The 18282-nt window shown below is 43.9% G+C and overlaps 1 protein-coding gene across 2 annotated transcripts; it reads left to right on the top strand.

Annotated features, from left to right (window-relative positions):
- Positions 1-4541: 4541 nt before the first annotated feature.
- LOC123051401 (importin-11) lies at positions 4542-15734 on the top strand. Of its 2 annotated transcripts, none has more exons than XM_044474267.1 (24): positions 4542-4827; positions 4982-5091; positions 6335-6407; positions 6507-6568; positions 6645-6786; positions 7265-7483; positions 7590-7656; positions 8160-8565; positions 9886-10033; positions 10115-10275; positions 10567-10666; positions 10750-10824; positions 10930-11064; positions 11236-11328; positions 11698-11880; positions 11963-12067; positions 12751-12909; positions 13578-13622; positions 13713-13934; positions 14443-14549; positions 14636-14692; positions 14804-14879; positions 14959-15217; positions 15313-15734. In XM_044474267.1, the coding sequence occupies exons 1-23, from the start codon at positions 4687-4689 to the stop codon at positions 15121-15123; spliced, it is 3051 nt and encodes a 1016-aa protein (XP_044330202.1). In that variant the 5' UTR covers positions 4542-4686; the 3' UTR covers positions 15124-15217; positions 15313-15734. The 2 variants fall into 2 exon arrangements, with proteins under 2 accessions (XP_044330202.1, XP_044330201.1); XM_044474266.1 differs by having other exon boundaries at positions 14959-15235.
- The last annotated feature ends 2548 nt before the right edge of the window (positions 15735-18282 follow it).

The following is an 18282-nucleotide window of genomic DNA, read 5'->3' as shown; positions in this document are numbered from 1 at the left end:
GTGGGAGGATGGGTGACCGTTCGGGAAGTTAGATGATTTGGAATGATGAGGGGTGATTAGAGATTAGAGGATAAATTGAGCAGTGATGAGGGTGGTCATTAAAGATTAGAGGTTAAAATAATTCAGAAATTTGAAAATAAAAAAAAAATCAAATTTTTTTAAAAAAAAAAAATCATAAAATTTCCTTTAGTCCCGGTTGGTGTTACCAACCGGGACTAAAGGTGGAGCTCCACGTGGCCGCGGCCTTTAGTCCCGGTTCGTGTAAGAACCGGGACTAAAGGGGAGAGGCATTATTAACGACCCTTTAGTCCCGGTTCAAAAACCGGGACTAAAGGGCCTTACCAACCGGGCCAAAAGCCCCTTTTTCTACTAGTGCCTTGATGCAGTGGTGCCGAATGTCCGAGCCTAATACCAAACAAACATCGCACCAAATCCTAACATCTAATGTCGGATGCCCCATCCTAGCCACATACCGGGACTGGGTCACACGCCGGTCCGGTGCACTCACCGAGGCTGCCGCCGCCTTCTTCCACCGATCCATCTCCAGAGCAGGTACTGACGCACAGACCTTGCCAGGCCTGCCGTCGACGCCACCATGGCGCCAGACAGCTCGACCACCCTGCGCTCGTCCATCCAGCCGCATCCGTCGTCATATGCAGCTGCACCATGCCGCCACCACTCGTCGTCAATGACGCGGTAGATACAATGCCGCACCACCTGGCAACCTCCACACCATCGCCACTGCTGGAGCTACTCGGAGCCCACCATCCACAACATCTCTCCCCCGAACAGCAGTTCCTCCCAAGACGGCGCCTCCATGGAGGATACGACGCGCAGGATGCCGCCGCCGCCCAATCCAGACTGAATTTTGGACTTTTCGTCCGGGAGGGGTTCGGGGGTGGATAGGGGGGACCTCGGCTTCGCCTCCAGGAAGGGTAACGACGTCAAGTGACGTCGCCGATGCCGGGCCGAACACGCCGACCAAAGTTTCCTCCGGTCCCCATCCTATGCCACCAAACCTCCGTGTACTTTGGATCCGGCAAGCCACGATCCGAAACCCGCAAAGATGAAAGAGCCATGGGGCTCAACCCACCAGAAAGGAGGATCGAGAAGAACTCCTTGTAGATCTCCAGACGGCGAATCCAACGATCCGACGTGGCCAGCGACGATCATCACCACCCCGCGACGGCCGACGGAGTCCGAAGAAAGGATCCAGATGGATCCGATCTGGATCCGGCGGCACCCGCGACCACCGGTCAGGCCAACGCAGCCACCACCTCACGACACGCAGGTCGCCCCTGCCGCGCCGCGCACGACGCCGATGGGAGACCCGCCCGCCGCACCGCCGGACCCCACGTTCGCCCGGCATTCCTCTGGATCTCGCTGTCCCGCGCCAGCCAAGACGGAGAGGATGGGGAGAAGCCCCGCCGCCGCCCAGCCGGCCAGGCTTCGCCCGGCGGCGCTATGGACGGCAGCGAGGAGGGGGAGAGGAGGAGGAGACTCGAGGGGCGGCGGCTAGGGTTTTCCCCCCGGGTCACCCGCGGGGGCGACGCGAGGGGCGAGGGGCAACATTCGCCCATCCAAGGCTCTTGTACTCACTGTCCGCTACCTTGTCGAGTCTCGCGGGAAGTTGCTCATGGTGAGACAATACGTGCAAGTACTCACACCTCTTGGTTTGCCTGCACACTTCACTCGTCGAGTGGAGGTTTTCGAGGCGGGCGCAGATGCATGGGTTCCAGTGACCAATGGACTAGGCAGTGGCCATGCGCTCTTCTTAGACTACCCACAGTGGGAGTAACATAGATGGTAACATCACACTTATCTAGGCAAAATAGATGATGTGGCATGTAATTAATGAAGAAAGAGAGGCATGTGGTAACATAGCTAGTTACTGTAACATCACACATATCAAGAAAAGATGAGTCTACAACGTAATAAATAAAGTGATGCATGACACAACACATATGTTACTACCCACTGTGGAGGTAGTAACATATGCATGTTACTAGTCTAAGTTACTACCCATTGTGACTAGTCTTAAGCATGCGCTTCTCAAAGTCTGTCCCCACACTCTATGGAGAGATCGAGGAGGATACTATTTATTTTGCCAACACAGGTGATGTGTTCAACATAAGATCTCAGACTTGTAGCCCACCACGGTGGTCTAAAGCTATCCCGTTTGTAACTTGGGTCTTTTCTCCAGAGCCGGGGGTTTAACACAAGGACTTATACATGATGGGCAAGTGCATTTTAGCTAGTTCAAGTCGTCCCTTTTTTTCCTAATTATTTTCCTTTGTATGATATTACAGAAATTAAGGACGTGTATTTGGTTATTACGTGAGGTTTTCTTTTTTTCTTTTGAGGGGAATTATTATGTGCCAGCATCTCTGTGGCATTTTCGCTATATATATATGGGAGCCTTCTCTACCCGTAGCAAGCATCAACTCCAGGGAAGTCACAAACCTGCACGATCCCTCCTCGTCTCGATAAAAAACGGCAACGTGGACAGATCGAACATGTTTCTGCCCCCAACGTGTAGCGTTTTCTCGTTCCAAACTCCGCAGCCGTCCAATATACGCACGCGTTCACGGCACACACGTTAACATCTCCGCGAGCCGAGAAGCGCCCCGATCTCGATCATCCATGGCGTCGCCTGCTTGGTCCGAGCTCCCAGGGGAGCTCCTGGGGCTCGTCATCGCCGGCCTCCCGTTCCCCAACGACCGCGCTCGCTTCCGGGCGGTGTGCCGCTCGTGGCGCTCGGCGCTGCACCACCACGGCCACCAGGCACGGCAGCTGGTCGTCCTACCCGAAGGCATCTTCATGACTCCGTCCGACGGTCGCTCGTATCCCCTGCCTTCCTTTCCAGACAACACAATCTGCATCGGCTCCTCCGATGACTGGATTGCCCTTCGCCACCATGACCACCCTGACGGACGCAACTTCCTCTTACACAATCCTTTCACGAACACAAGCGTTCCGCTCGAACTCGACACCGTCATCGCCAAGGCTACCAAAGTCCGCAAGGTGCTCGTGCGATCTACCGCGGCTGGTGACCTGATCGTGGCCGTCCTGACGAACAATACAAGACGTCCGTTCATCTTGAGTCGTGGAGGGAAGGACGTCTGGTTGCCCGGGTCGTGGGACCTTCTTTATAACTTCATCGTCGACATCGCCTTCGTGGGAGACAAACTCTACGCGATCACCCAGGACGAGAGCCTCTTTCCGATTGATATAGGCATGGATGGTGACGGTAAGCTCATGGTTGCCGATGGCAGGCGCGTCGTGAGGCAACCAAGAAGTCATTATGGCTATAATGCATGGAGCGAGTCCGAGTCCGAGTTTGAGGAGGAGGAGGAGGCAGCAGGAGCATCAGACGAGGAGGCAACCGAGACATTCAATGTTGGGGTAGCTGGAACTTCAGACGAGGAGGCGGTGGGAGCACCAAAGGAGAAGACGGTGGGGGCATTTGATGAGTATGATGGTGAAACACTAGATGAAGAGGCATCAGGGACATCAGACAAAGATGCAACCGTGCCATTAGATGAGTTCGACGATAAGGAGGTGGTCGAAACATCAGACGAGGAGGCAATGAAGACATCAAATGCGGATGAAAAGGTGGTAGGGGGAACATCAAATGTGGAGCTAACATGGCCATTATGCGATGATCTTGATGAAGAATGGGACGCGACATCATCGGAAACCGTGAATGTCGCATACGAGGAGGAGGATGAGGAGGATATCGAACCATGGGTAAGGGATGAGAATTCTTTAAACCATGGTTTTGACTATGTGTACGATGATGCGCCCTTCAAGGCTCTTACCAGCATTTTCCGCTACCTTGTGGAGTCTCGCGGAAAGTTGCTCATGGTGAAACACTACATGCAATTAACCGCGCCTAATGGTTTGCCAACACGTTTCACTTGTCAAGTAGAGGTTTTCGAGGCGAGTGCAGGTGCATGGGTTCCGATGACTGATGGACTTGGTGACCAGGCGCTCTTTATCAGCATGCGCTTCTCGAAGTCGGTTCCCGCATCTTGTGGCGATGTCGAGAAGGATAGCATTTATTTTGTCAACACCGGCGAAGTGTTCAATATGAGGTCCAACACTTGTAGCCCGGTAAGATGGAAAGCCAGTATTACATTTGAAACCTGGGTCTTTCCTCCGAAGTTGGTGGTTTAACATTTGGGCTTGTACACGACAAATACCTTTTATTGTAATAGGGATGCACATTGAGCTAGTTGATTTTTTTTTTTGAGTGACATTGAGCTAGTTGATGAATACACCTCACTTTTATTTTTGTTCTTGAGTTACTTCGAGGCACTCTATTTATTTTCATAATCACGGGAATTAAACACATGTATTGGTTTATTATGTGCCAAAATTTTCTTTCTTTTGACGGAAATTGGCGTGAATCAGAGAGTACGTCATGCGGCCACGGACGGTGAGCTTCAGGAGACGTATGTTCCGAACGAAAACGTAAGCAACAGAATGCGTATTACGGGAGAGTAGACGTCTTCGGCCGTCCAGGAGGTCCCAGGCCTCCTCAGCCTTCTTCCGCACCCTTTCTTCCCTTCTTCCGCTCGCAACCCCACGCGACCTTCCTTCCTCTCCGATCATTCCTTCCCAGTCGCCGCCGCCGCCGCCGCCGCCCTCCCCGTCCGCGGCCGCCGCTGGTCGGGGGACAGCATGGCCCTCTCCGCCGGCGACGTGCCGACCATGTACGCGGTCCTCGCCAACTCGCTCAGCGCCGACGAGGCGACGCGGCACCCCGCGGAGTCGGCCCTCGCGCAGTGCGAGCCCCGCCCCGGCTTCTGCTCCTGCCTCCTGGTAAGCCGCCCCATTCCCGCCCCTCCCGCCCCTCCCCTCATTCGCCTCGCGGGGGAACGGGCTCTAGGGCTTTTCCTCCTCCGGGGCGCGCCCCGATCTACGGGCGATTGGGGTCCGAGCGTGCTGACTTGCTGATCTGGTGGTGCTTCCGCAGGAGATCATCTCCGCCAGGGGCTCGTCCTGCCGCGAGGACGTGCGCCTGCTCGCCACGGTTTATTTCAAGAACAGCATCAACCGCTACTGGCGGACTCGCCGGGATTCCTAGTGAGCCTCTGTTCAGCTCAGTTGGTTAATTATGATTCATTGAGTGTTTTCTTCAAGTGTTTTTGCTGACAGTAGTGACAATGTGCGGTAGAATATCATCATGCTGTGAATTTAGGCTCTCTGCCTAAGCTCCCTACTGTCAACATGGTGGTGTTAGAATACTTGTATATATACTCGGTGTTGCTTTAATGTTTGATGCTGTTTTCTTCGAGTGGTCGTCTCGTTGATAATTCTAACGTAATACTCTGGAGCAAAATAGCTGATGATTTCCAGCAGGAAGGAGCAATAGCTGATCCACTGCAAATCAAATTTGTTCTAGATAACCTCTCTATGGAGTAAATTTGTTAAGAATACCATCAAGCCATCAACCACTATGGTGGGCTTGCCGGGATTCCTAGTGAGCCTATGTTCAGCTCCATTGGTTAACTATGATTCATTGAGTGTTTTTCCAAGTATCTTTGCTGACAGTAGTGACAATGTGCGCTAGAATATCAGCATGCTGTGATTTAGGCTCTCTGCCTAAGCTTCCTACTGTCAACACGGTGGTGTTAGAATACTTGTATGTATACTCGGGCTGCTTTAATGTTTGATGCTGTTTTCTTCGAGTGGTCGTCTCGTTGATAATTCTAACATAATACTCTGGAGCAAAATAGTTGATGGTTTCCAGCAGGAAGGAACAATAGCTGATCCATTGCAAATCAAATTTGTTCTAGATACCTCTCTATGGAGTAAATTTGTTAAGAATAGCATCAAGCCATCAACCACTATGGTGGGCCTGCCGGGATTCCTAGTGAGCCTATGTTCAGTTCCATTGGTTAATTGTGAATCCTCGAGTGTTTTTGCTGACAGAAATGACAATGTGCGTTAGAGCATCATACTGTGATCGAGGCCCTGTGGCTCTACCTATGCTTCTTATTGTCTATACGGCGGTGTTAGAATAATTGTATTGCTTTAATGTTGAATGTCCTTGTCTTAGAGTCTGATAATCCTGAGTCCTAACTTAAACTATCGAATTGTGGCTGATGGTGTCCAACAGGAAAGAACAGTAGCTGATCCACTACCATATTAATTTTGTTATAGATCACCTCTCCATGGAGTAAATACAACTGGAGAATTTTTTTTTGTATAAGCCTAACTCTGCACATCCGAAGTAAAATTATGCTGTTACTTTTATTTCGAAAACACTTGGTACCTTGTTAATGAACTCTGACATGTCACTACCAATTTGCGTTATCTGTTGTAGTGGAATTAGCAATGAGGAGAAGGACCACCTTCGTAAAAATCTCTTGCTAAACATAAGAGAGGAGAATAACCAGGTGCAGACTAGATAACGTGTATTATATGTGATCTTATGATATCAAACAGATATCATGTTGATTAATGCGAATTTCTTATCTTATAATGTTGTAATGTAGATTGCACTTCAGCTAGCTGTACTAATCTCGAAGATTGCACGTTTGGATTACCCAAGAGAATGGTAAGCATTTTTAGCACAATTCTTGTCAACTATCTTCCACATGGATTGAGTTGTTGCTCACGGTCATATCATTCAGGCGGGACATTTTCTCTATATTGGCACAACAACTGCAATCTGCTGATGTTCTTGCTTCACATCGTGTGTTTATGGTCTTATTTCGAACTTTAAAGGAGCTTTCAACTAAACGGCTTGCTGTTGATCAGAGGAATTATGCCGAGGTATTTAATTTTGCAAAAATCACATATCCATCTATAAGTAGTATCACTCTTGATTTTCTGGGTTTCAAATTATTAGTTTGGCATAGTACCAGCTAGTTGGCCCGTAATGTGCATCGTCGCACACAGGCACACAACATTAGCAGATGTGTATTAACTCCACTATTTCTTTTGAATTCAAGCATGTTAAGTAATCTTAAGTGCTAAGCCAGAGGATTATTATAACCTTTCTTCGCTATCAAATAATTCCTGAATTGATCAAGAGACATGCTATCCATATCATTTATGTTACTGTTTTCTCAAAGCATGGCAAGAGACATGCCATCCATAGCATTTCTGTTACTGTTTTCTCAAAGCATGAATTCATGCAGCTTGCTTTTGATTTCTTTTGCAAATTTTATTGAGCATAAACAGTAATGACTTCAAATACTGACCATAAAGCCGGTCTTATGTTCTAATTCATATTTTTTGTCGTATGCAGATTACTAGCCACTTGTTCGAGTATACCTGGAACCTTTGGAAGAGCGACGTTCAGACTATATTGCAAAATCTTTCTATGCTCTCTCAGAGGAATGACTTAGATTCCATTTTGGAGCAATCAAACGATCTAATCTTGATATGCGACCGTTGGTTGCTTTGTTTAAAGATCATCCGGCAACTAATTTTTTCAGGTTATGCAAGTGATTCAACAACAGCGCAGGTAGTCAGATTTGCTGTAATTTTGTTCCTCATACTTAAGACTGTTATATGATCTTCATCAGCTGGTCCAGGAAACGGAAGCCGTAAATAGTTATTTTAATTTGCAGGAAGTCTGGCAGGTCAGGGAAGTATGTCCAACAGTTTTGAGTGCCATTCAATCCCTTCTTCCTTATTGTAAGTTACATTTTTCTCTTGTAATTTTAAGTGAATTATTCTCTCTTCCTTTGTAGCATTGATCTAATGGACAGAAACTGCTCTGACTTCACCAAATAATGATCCATCATAAGCTATATTTAGCATTTCAAGTATTAACTGTTAAGGTTTGAGCATATCTTGTTGTCCTGCATTTTTATTTGACCTGGTCATTAAATCTCACGGCAAGAAACTGATTTTTATTTTGAGAACATTCAAGAAACTGAGACTGTTTGTTTTCCTGTAGAACATGCGAGAAACTGAATCTGTGATTGAATTATTCCTTTTGCTCTCCGGAAAACTTGAAGAACATAACAGTCTTATTTATAAAAATGACCCTTGTTTATATCTGCTCATGAAGTTAAACCTTTGTTTGTACGTTCCTCTCCGATGGTAGTTTGTCTGACCTGTCAAGTGTGGCGTGCTGATTGATTTCAGTTCAGTTCTCACGAGTAAATTGTTCCTTATTGTATTTTACTTGACAGACTCGTCCTTTAAAGATAAGCAAGCTAAACTATGGGAATTTGCAAAAAGGGCATGCACTAAGTTGATGAAAGTCCTTGTCACCTTACAAGGCAGACATCCATATTCTTTCGTACACCAAACTGTGCTTCCTGCTACAGTTGACTTCTGTTTGAATATAATCACAAATCCCGAACAGGCTGGCGCATCCTTTGAGGAGTTTCTTATACAATGCATGGTTTTGGTTAAAACCGTATCAGAATGCAAAGAGTACAAACCAAGTGCCACAGGTCGCGTCATCAATGAAAGTGCACAACCTTTAAGCCTGGAGCAAAAGAAAAAAAACTTTGCAGCAGTGGCTAGTGACATGCTGAAGGTTGTTTTGCCTGGTGATCGAGTTGTGTTGCTTTGCAACATTTTAATAAGGAGGTAATGTTCTGAGTAAAAATAGCATGTTTATATTATTTTTTGTTGAAAGATTATTGCAATACTACTAGTTTGCATGTTTTTTTGTTTTTGGCAAGCATCAACATAAACAGCTCAAGTTTCTGTAAGTTAGATCCCTCTGTAAAGAAATATAAGAGCGTTTAGATCATTAAAGTAGTGATCTAAATGCTCTTATATTTCTTTATGGAGGGAGTACTATATATGACTATACTTCCTTTTAACTAAACAGATGCATTAATGCTGTACGAGAACATCTTTTGGCCAACCATTTTATATTCCGCAGAAGAAAATAATTCAAAATCCTTATGATGAACCTTAAAAAAAAGGGCAGCACGGTGCATGTAGCTCCCGCTTTTGCACGGCCCAGGGATGGGTCCGATCACTTTGGGTCTTTTTGTACGCAACCGCCAACCATTTTATATTCCGCAGAAGAAAATAATTCAAAATCCTTATGATGAACCTTAAAAAAAGGGCAGCCCGATGCACGTAGCTCCCGCTTGTGCAAGGTCCGGGGAAGGCTCCGACCACTTTGGGTCTTTGTAAGCAGCCTTTCCCTACATTTTTGCAAGAGGCTGTTTCCAGGACTCGAACCCATGATCTCATGGTCACAAGGCAACAGCTTTACCGCTGCGTCAAGGCTCCCCTTCCTTATGATGAACCTTGAATCGAAGAATTGCAAAAATAGATTAGCTGGGAGCTGTTGGTCTTTTGTGATGCATTAATGCTGGACGAGGACATCCTTTGGCCAACCATGTTATATTCTGCAGGAGTGAAATGATTTAAACTCCTTATGATGAAACCTTGAATTTAAGAATTGCAAAAATAGATTAGCTAGAGCATAGAATGCTAAAAAAAAAGATTAGCTAGGAGCTGTTGCTCTTTTGTGATTAGTAAAGCATATTAAGCTATGACCTGCTGAAGTAAACTTCCTTATGACAGTTCCATATATGGCAAATAACATGAAAGTGCATTTTTTATGCTAGTTAGTCTTTAGAAATGCTATAAACATATAATGGTACACAAAAATGCTGCTGTGAGCTACAGAGCACACTTTATTTCTGCACCAAAAGCATATAATGTAACATTCTCGATGAATCGCTTTAAGGATTGTGGACTACTACAGTATATAAAACAATAGAATATGTTATTATTGGTGTCTTTGTAAATTTTCTTGTATGCACGCTACATGTATACACAAATTCCTGAGATTAGGGGATTGTTTTCTAGTATTTGTGCCTTCACGTTTTTGTGTGGGATTTTGTCAGCCTTCTTGGATTCAGGAACTTACCAATTCTTGTGCAGATACTTTATTTATACAGCAAAAGATCTGGAGGAATGGTCAGAGAATCCTGAATCCTTTCATCATGAGCAGAATTTGGTCCAGTGGACTGAGAAACAACGGCCATGTGCTGAAGCCCTCTTCATTGTCATCTTTGAGAACTACCGAGAGGCATGCACATTATAACATTCTTTTTAACTGTCCTGCGAATCTGTTGAATGTTGCAATGCTTACATAATCATTTGTTTCCAGCTACTAGCTCCAGTTGTTGTTTCAATTCTTCGAGAAGCCATGTCTGTTTCTCCACCACTTGAAACAGATGTTACATCCGGAATGCTTCTAAAGGATGCTGCTTATACAGCTGCCGGGCATGTGTATTATGAACTTTCAAATTACCTCAGTTTTAATGAATGGTAAGTTAAATAGCAACAATGTATCTGTATTTACTTGCAAAAAGGTTGGATGTATGGTGCTCATTTAATCCATGCTGATCTTTGTAATGGTTTAAATTAGTTAGTAAATTTTGATCAGTCTTTATACAGCTGTTTGCAAATGCTTCTGGATGTTGCATTTGTATGTTCATATGCATTAAGGACTATACATTGATTTCCTTTTGATGGGACAGCTAAGTTTGTTGCAAAATCAATAGCTAGAGTGAATCCTGCTTCACTGCCTTTCCTTAGTTTTTATTTTTATTTCTACAGGTTCCATGGATCTCTATCCATAGAAATTTCAAATGGTCATCCCAATATGCGTATCATTCGTCGAAAAGTTGCATTGCTACTTGGGCAATGGATTTCTGAGGTTCACTCTTTTATCATTGTATTAGAAAACTCTAAACATTACTAATGCCAGAGTTTTAGTTTCTGATAATTGTAGTTTTGCAGATCAAGGGTGACACACGGAAATTGGTCTACCGTGCTTTGGTTGCATTGCTGCAGGATAATGACATAGCTGTCAGGGTATGTTTTGCATTTACGTTTCCTTGAATACGAGTTTGAATGCGAGTCATTTCCATATATTCATCTACTTTGTTTAATAACTTGTTCACGCTGTTCTACTTTCAGCTAGCAGCATGCTCTTCTCTGTGTTATCTTTTCCAAGAATCTAGCTTTTCAGAACTTGATTTGTTTGAATGTCTTCCAACATGTTGGACAATGTGTTTCAAGTTGACAGAAGATGTCCAAGAATTTGATTCTAAGGTTTGGATTCCCATAGTACATCTTTTGTTTCCTTCACCTGTCATTTATGTGAGGGTTCTAAATGGATCATTGACCCACTGTACCATTTTGAACGTCATCTTTACGTTACTTGTCAACCCATGCCTGGCAAACATTATCTTACCTAAATATTTTCCTTTTATTTTTATGTAGGTGCAAGTGTTGAATTTCATCTCAGTTCTTCTTGAACATGTCGGAGACAAGGTTATTCCATTTGCAAGTCAGTTATCACAATTTTTCCAGAAGGTATAGCGCAGGCATTTTGTTCTGAATATGTGCTAGAAAGACCATTATCATTTTGGCTGTACTCTATTCATGGACTGATGACAAAGCATACTTCTTTTGAGCTCAGCTGTTTGTGCATTTTATGATTCAAATTGTACCATTTGTTGAATTCGGAAATTCAGAAGAGAGAAGAGAGAATTAGCCTTTTCAAGCAATGAGATTTCTTCAGTTTACCTTCACAATTTTAACTGGCTATCAACTTTTAAAAGTAATAGTATCAGCTTTTAACTAACTTATTGAATGAGTTTATCAGTCTGTTAAATGACAATGCAGATTTTGTTCCTGCTGTACGAATTAATTAGTTATTCTAATTTGAGTGTATTTTTCCAGATCTGGGATGAATCTGCAGGTGAAAGCTTGTTACAGATTCAACTGCTAACAGCACTTCGAACTTTTGTTTCTTCTCTTGGATACCAGTCACCTCTTTCTTATCACATGCTTATGCCAATACTGCAAAGTGGTGTAAATGTTGATAGCCCTGATGCTCTTAATCTTCTCGAGGACAGTGTTTTGGTAAGTAGTTCTTGACCAAGTCCATACCGATGAGCTTGCATGCACTTGCGCAAATTATCTAACATTGAGATTAATAATGCAGTTGTGGGAAGCAACCCTTTCGAATGCCCCATCTATTGTACCTCAGCTGATGGATTTATTCGCTTATCTTGTGGGCATTGTGAATAGAAGCTTCGACCATCTGGAGGTTAGAATAAACACCTGCCCACCCCCAAAAACAGAAGAGGCAAACATCTTTGGTTACATAAAATTTTAGGCACTGATGCACTCTGAAACATATATGTTCAAAACATGCAGAATATTAATACCATTATGGAAATATTCTGAGACAAAACTACTACTGTATTTCGATATAATTATATAGTTATTCATAATGAATTCATTGTTCAAAATATTGGTCAATAAATTAGTTAACCGGATGGTTAATCCCTACTCGGTGGGTCACTGAGTAGCCGATTAACTGATTTATCGTATGGTTAACTGATTTATCGGCCGATTAACTGATTTATTGGACGGTTAATCCCTTATCGCCAGCTGACCGAGCAGTTACCAGTTTAAGATTTCATGAACATTAATAATACTTGCTACTTAAAGCTTAAATAGTTTGGCCTTCTAGGATGACACTTACTTTTTTACTGGAAAAATTTGTTTGTAAGTACAGTCTTTTGTCAGAGGTAACAGTACAGTCTGAAATCTTATGGGTTTCAGCTCTAGCCTACCCCAACTTGTTTGGGACTATGCTTAGTTGTTGTTGTTGTTGTAGCAGCACAAAGTAAACCTACTCCGTGTCATTTGGATTGTTTCCTTATATTGCATGCCACAGTTAATGATTTGGAGGGTTTTGTTTTATTGACCTTTTGAATGACGCAGGTCGCAGTCAACATAGTTGAGGATTACACAATCTTTGGTGGATCAGAATTTTTAAAAAGCCATGGTACAAGTTTGGCGAATGTTCTTGATACTATTGTTGGAAATGTAAATGACAAGGGACTTCTCACCACACTTCCAGTCATTGATCTTCTTATTCAGGTTATTATTTATTTTCCATTTTGAAGCAAGCTGACTTTCTGCAGAACTTTGCCTAGCTATGATTCATTTAATGCTGAGTCAAAGGATAGCAAACAACATGAGCTAGGTCTAAGAAAAGGAAAACCTGTCGAACGTATAGCTTCTCTTCATGGGACCCATTAGATAGATAAAAAAGCTCAAATGTTGTCTACTTTAACTGAGATATGAAAGAGCAATGATATGTGAGAGAGCACAGCATGCCGGAAAGAAAGATTTTTTCAATCCCTGGACTCGGCTGTAGTTCAGGATTCAACAACTCCAACGAAACCCTCTTAGCATCGGAATGATGCAACAGCTGAGCTTGGGGTCTAAGGCTGTTCTTAGCACCAAGTTTTTTTGAAACATTACACATGGTCTTATAGCAATTTTGACCATCATCTTAGCAGAATGTCGGGGAACCTAATTTTCTTACTACCATGAACACTGTTCTCCCTGTTTGCATCAGGGTTAAGGGATAAATGCTCTGGGAACTAATTAATGGCCATTTTATTTGTGGAAGTTAGGTGGTAATACCGTGTGATGAAACTATAGGTGCCTGTTTCTTTTTACGTCAACACATTACAATTAGGAGTTATCTTTTTTTTCCCTCACTTCTTTTGTATCTATCCAATTGGAGCTTTTGGGTGCAGCTCTTTCCTCAGGAAGCTCCACCTTTGATATCCAGTGCTCTTCAGGTACTTACGTGGTTGGTTACTTGGTCTCAAGTCTGGAATGTTCAAATGATACTTCATCATTCTGACTTGTTTATTCATGCCAACCTCTAGAAACTCATCTTCATATCTTTGAGTCGAGATGATGAGCATAACCCTTCTAGGACAACTGTACGTGCATCCTCTGGAGCAATTCTTGCTAGGCTTTTGGTGATGAATACAAACTTTTCGGCACAGCTATTATCAGAGCCTGCCCTTTTGGCAAACATTCAGCAGTCAGGGATATCTCTAAAGGATAATCTGCTACTCTCTTTGGTTGATATGTGGATTGATAAGGTACATCTTGCAGCATTTCCCTGTTTATTGGACTGAGATTGATGTGCCAGTTAATGCTTGCTCTCATAGTTAAAGTGGGTAATGATGTAGGTTCTTTTACTGCCACCATTTGATCTACGCATGTGTTTACGAAAATATAATGTGCATATGATCAAACTCGCTAAACCAATAAATATGTTCGTTGCTTCAGTGCTAAACCTCACCAGGTGATACTGACTTGGACATGTTTTTTACGAAAATATGCTGTGCATATGATCAAACTCATGAAATCAGTAAATCTGTTGGTTCAATGCCTAAACATTGGCAAGCAGATATTATCAACATGCTTGCATTGTCAACGAAACGTTGCGTCTACTGTTCAGATAATGTGCACAGTTTGTGTTTACTGACAGGATTAGCATGTCCAATTAGATAAGTCTTAATATGAGACGTTGGCATGCACTTTTAAATTCTTGAAGTCCCACTTGTTTATGCGTTGCTGTTTAACAAGCGCCATATCATTGGACAGGTGGACAATGCAACTGCTATACAGCAGAAGGAATATGCAATGGCTCTCTCTGTAGTTTTGACCTTGCAGATACCTCAAGTCATCGACAAACTTGATGATATATTAAGGTAGGACATTTCTGGTGATGATAATTGAAATTAAGACTCTTGTTGGCTGGTAGGTTGTTGCTCATGAGTTATATGATTTTATGCAGTGTTTGCACGACTGTTATTATTGGGGGCCGTGAAGTAAAGACCGAGGATGATTCTAGGTGTTGTATTGTACTTTTGTATTACTATGACTTTAGCTTGTTTATTTCAATTAAATATTTAAGGCCTCTCTCAATTCTATGCGTAATTAATTATTGGTACAATATTTGCAGTGGCGATATTACAAGCTCTTCTTGGCTTGGCAATGATAATTCAGGTTACTCCAGCAAATTCTTGAAAAAACGACAAGTGAGCTGTGTTTCTTTGAACATCTCTTTTCTGAATAATTAGATTAATAGGCACATATTCTGACAATTCCCTTGATCAGGCAAAGGATTTAGATCCGATCAAACAAGCTTCGCTAGAGAACATACTAAGAGAGAACTTGAAGGCATGTGCAGCTCACCATGGGGATTCGACTTTCAATGCTGCCATCAGCAGGATCCATCCGTCATCATTTGCTCAGTTGCAGCAGGCTCTGAATAGTGCATGAGATGCGCATACTCCCTAACTGATTCTTTGATGTTCTTTTGAATACATTGAAGAACATCCGGCGCATCACGAGCCACCATTTCTTGGAGCGCATGGTGATCCCCATGCACCATGTAACTCACCATATCACCTGACACTCGTTCAATAAGCTGTAAGCTTCAATGGATTTAACGCTCCCTTTCCTTTTCAGGTGCTGCCATTTGATACGCTGCTTTTTTCTGTCCTGTGATGTACTGTCGAAGATGACGGCAGTTCATCGTGTAGGTGTAGAGTGCCGACTAAGGTGTGAATAGCGAGAGGTGTGAGCGAGCAGCTTTTTCATCCCCCCCCTGGGTTATTGGTTGATGGTCATATTCTTCTACGTGTTAGGTCTTTCGCGTGGGTTTGACCACTCTAAAGAGGCGGTTGGAGTTTCCATGGACATTATTGCGGGCTATTTTTCTGCAAATCTTTTTGTTATCTAATGGGGGTCGATTGGGGTAGTCTTCAGATTGGCAGAGGTTTTACTTCCCAGGCGGCTGACTTTACATGAGAAGAGGTTGTCAGAGTTGGTAAATGTAATTGTTTGTGCGAGAACAATATTATTGTGATAATGAATTGTTCCGAGACTCATTGTTTGTTTTGCTTCTCCTTTACCCACAACCCATTCTTGCTCATGATTGGTATCTTTGATGCTTATCATTTGATCACCTAGTTATTTTTTCTGGCCTTGATTTGACCTAGTTCAGGTACTATTACCATTCACGTAGATGCATTCCATCGAGTTTTTCAGACAGTTTGTCAAATGTGACTAAAAGTAGAGGACATGAGTAGCATCTTTTCCTTCCCTTCACGCTTAGGCAGCCAGGGCAAAGTTCTCAACTCCGAGCTCCATCAGCCAGCCTGTGGATTCACCTTCGCTCTGCTTGCCGCTTTGGTGGCAGATAGTGAGGTGTGGAATCTTGGTGCCTCAACTTTGCTAATTGTTTAGGTTAGGGGTTTTTAGTGTAAGGGCGGCACTTGGGTGGATGGTGATGCTTCATCTTCAATTTGGTCTTCTGGGCTTTAATCCTTTCTGAATTCGTCCACCAGGATGGGGCCAACAGTGCTCTAGGGAGGTTAGGTTTTTTGCTGTACATGCTCGATGACAAGATATCATACTAGGCACTTTATATCGATTCAAAGGTTCAACGGTCACAAGTGCAGCTCTACGATGCTCCTTATGGATAAGTGCACAGAGATTTTTCGGTTGTCATCCGCAAGGTCAGGTTTACTTCGATACGTGAGCGTGACAGCGATGCGTTGACAACTTGTTCTAGCAGCGATCGTGGTCGTTTTTTTAACACAGTACAGGCGCAAGCGCTCATATATACGCGCATACACTCATCCCTATGAACGCACACATGCACACCCTACTTCTATGAGCATCTCAAAATCCTGAAATAAATCCAGGAATAAATGCGAGCATCAGGACTAGAACCCTGATGGGCTGGGGATACCACAGTCCCTCTAACAATCCAATAATCCAACCACATGTTGGTTCTTGATGTAATATTTGTTATTTTTTTCAATAAAAGATGGTACAGAACTATGCAGGGGTGCCGGATCTGCGCGCCTGGCCACAACGAGAAGGGGTCCTTTTTCTTCTATACTATACTGGTCGAACCAAGTGACTCAGAGGCTGGGTTTGTTTCCTTACTCTATTTTTATTCTTTTTGTGGAAACTGTCTTTCTATTCATCTTCAATCATGACAGTACAATAAACTTCAGAAATAACAAAAAATTACATCCAAATTTATAGGCCACCTAGCGACACTATTTAATCTAGATATTTCCAGAAGCAATAATTAATAAAATTAGTAAAAGCATACTATTGGTCCCGGTTAGTGCCACCAACCGAGACCAAAGGCCCTCTTGCCTGGGCTCGCCGCACCGGCCACGTGGAGGCCCATCTGTCCCGGTTCGTGTAAGAACCGGGACTAAAGGGTTAGGGCATTAGTAACGACCCTTTAGTCCCGGTTCAAAAACCGGGACAAAAGGCCCTTACCAACCGGGACAATAGGCCTTTTTTCTACTAGTGTTTGCTACGTCTTGCACCGTGCGGAGGGCTGCCTCGGCCAACGCCGACTCTAGCCAGGGAGCCATGCCCTTGCCCCTGCCGGTGGCAGCAGAGGTGTCGTTGAGCGACAACTCCTTCGATCCCGGCGAGCTCTCCGTCCAGGCGGCACTGTCGCCGTGGAGACAGCTCCATGGTGGTCCCGATTAATCGTGGACCCAGGCCTCCGTGAGGACCGAGGTCAGCACTTCAACGGACTTCGTGAATGCTGCTCGGTGCGCCACTCCCTACGCTATCTCCCTGGCTGCTTTCTCCTCCATAGATCGCCAGGGGCACCTAGTCCTTCTACCTTGCCGCGCTAGATGCGGCGCAGTGGCGACACCAGCTCCTCCTCCACGCGGCGTCCGATACACAGTTGCGTGGAGGAAACATCGGCTTCAAATAGTTTTTTCAAAGTTTCTCACACACCCAAAATTTGTTTTTTTGGCACGAGCTTCTCAGATGTCCAAACACCACAAAAATTTGCATGAACCTTGCGCACATGAGCATCTTGGATGCCTAAAGTTTTCATTTCCTTTTTTTATAATTTAATGTTCATGTCTGAGTGTAAATGAGGTCATCTTGGTATGGAATATTCTGAAAATAAATGATTTTTAATTGCATTTGTATCTCACTAGCTAGTTGTATATCCCACTCCACTCTTAGACTAAAATTACAAGATTATGCAGGGGTGCTGGATACGCGCCCTGCTGATGAGTCGACTGCTGCCACTCCCAATGACCGGTCGACCGTGAATGCCAGAGGGAACATGATCCCTGGCACCATTGGTGGGGGGGACTATCACCACCGTGGCGAAGACGCTAACGACAGCGGCCACACTAGGGTTTCCGGTTCGGTTTCCCCTTGGTGTCACCTGGGAGGAGCAACGAGAGGGGGGTTGTTAACGTCTGTCCCTTTTGTAGATGTATGAGGTTATTTCATTACCATATTTAATGTAGACATTTTAGTAAAAAAAACAAGAAGAGCTAGTAAACACATAATATTTTTCTCTGAAGAGGAGCAAAAAGCATTGTAAGAAACACCGGTAAACATGAAACAAGAAGAATTAGTAATGCATTGCAATCA

This window comes from Triticum aestivum, chromosome 2D (genome assembly GCF_018294505.1).
Source record: "Triticum aestivum cultivar Chinese Spring chromosome 2D, IWGSC CS RefSeq v2.1, whole genome shotgun sequence".
NCBI lineage: Eukaryota > Viridiplantae > Streptophyta > Magnoliopsida > Poales > Poaceae > Triticum > Triticum aestivum.
Note: the sequence above shows the minus strand (reverse complement) of the source record. Positions and strands in the feature narration are given on the sequence as shown.

Bases quoted from the DNA above. Each gene is read 5' to 3' on its own strand.
- LOC123051401 (XM_044474267.1), top strand. From the start codon at position 4,687: ATGGCCCTCTCCGCCGGCGACGTGCCGACCATGTACGCGGTCCTCGCC. The intron at 6,408-6,506 runs GTGCAGACTAGA...GTTGTAATGTAG, and splicing joins TAAGAGAGGAGAATAACCAG to ATTGCACTTCAGCTAGCTGT. The intron at 10,034-10,114 runs GCATGCACATTA...ATTTGTTTCCAG, and splicing joins TCTTTGAGAACTACCGAGAG to CTACTAGCTCCAGTTGTTGT.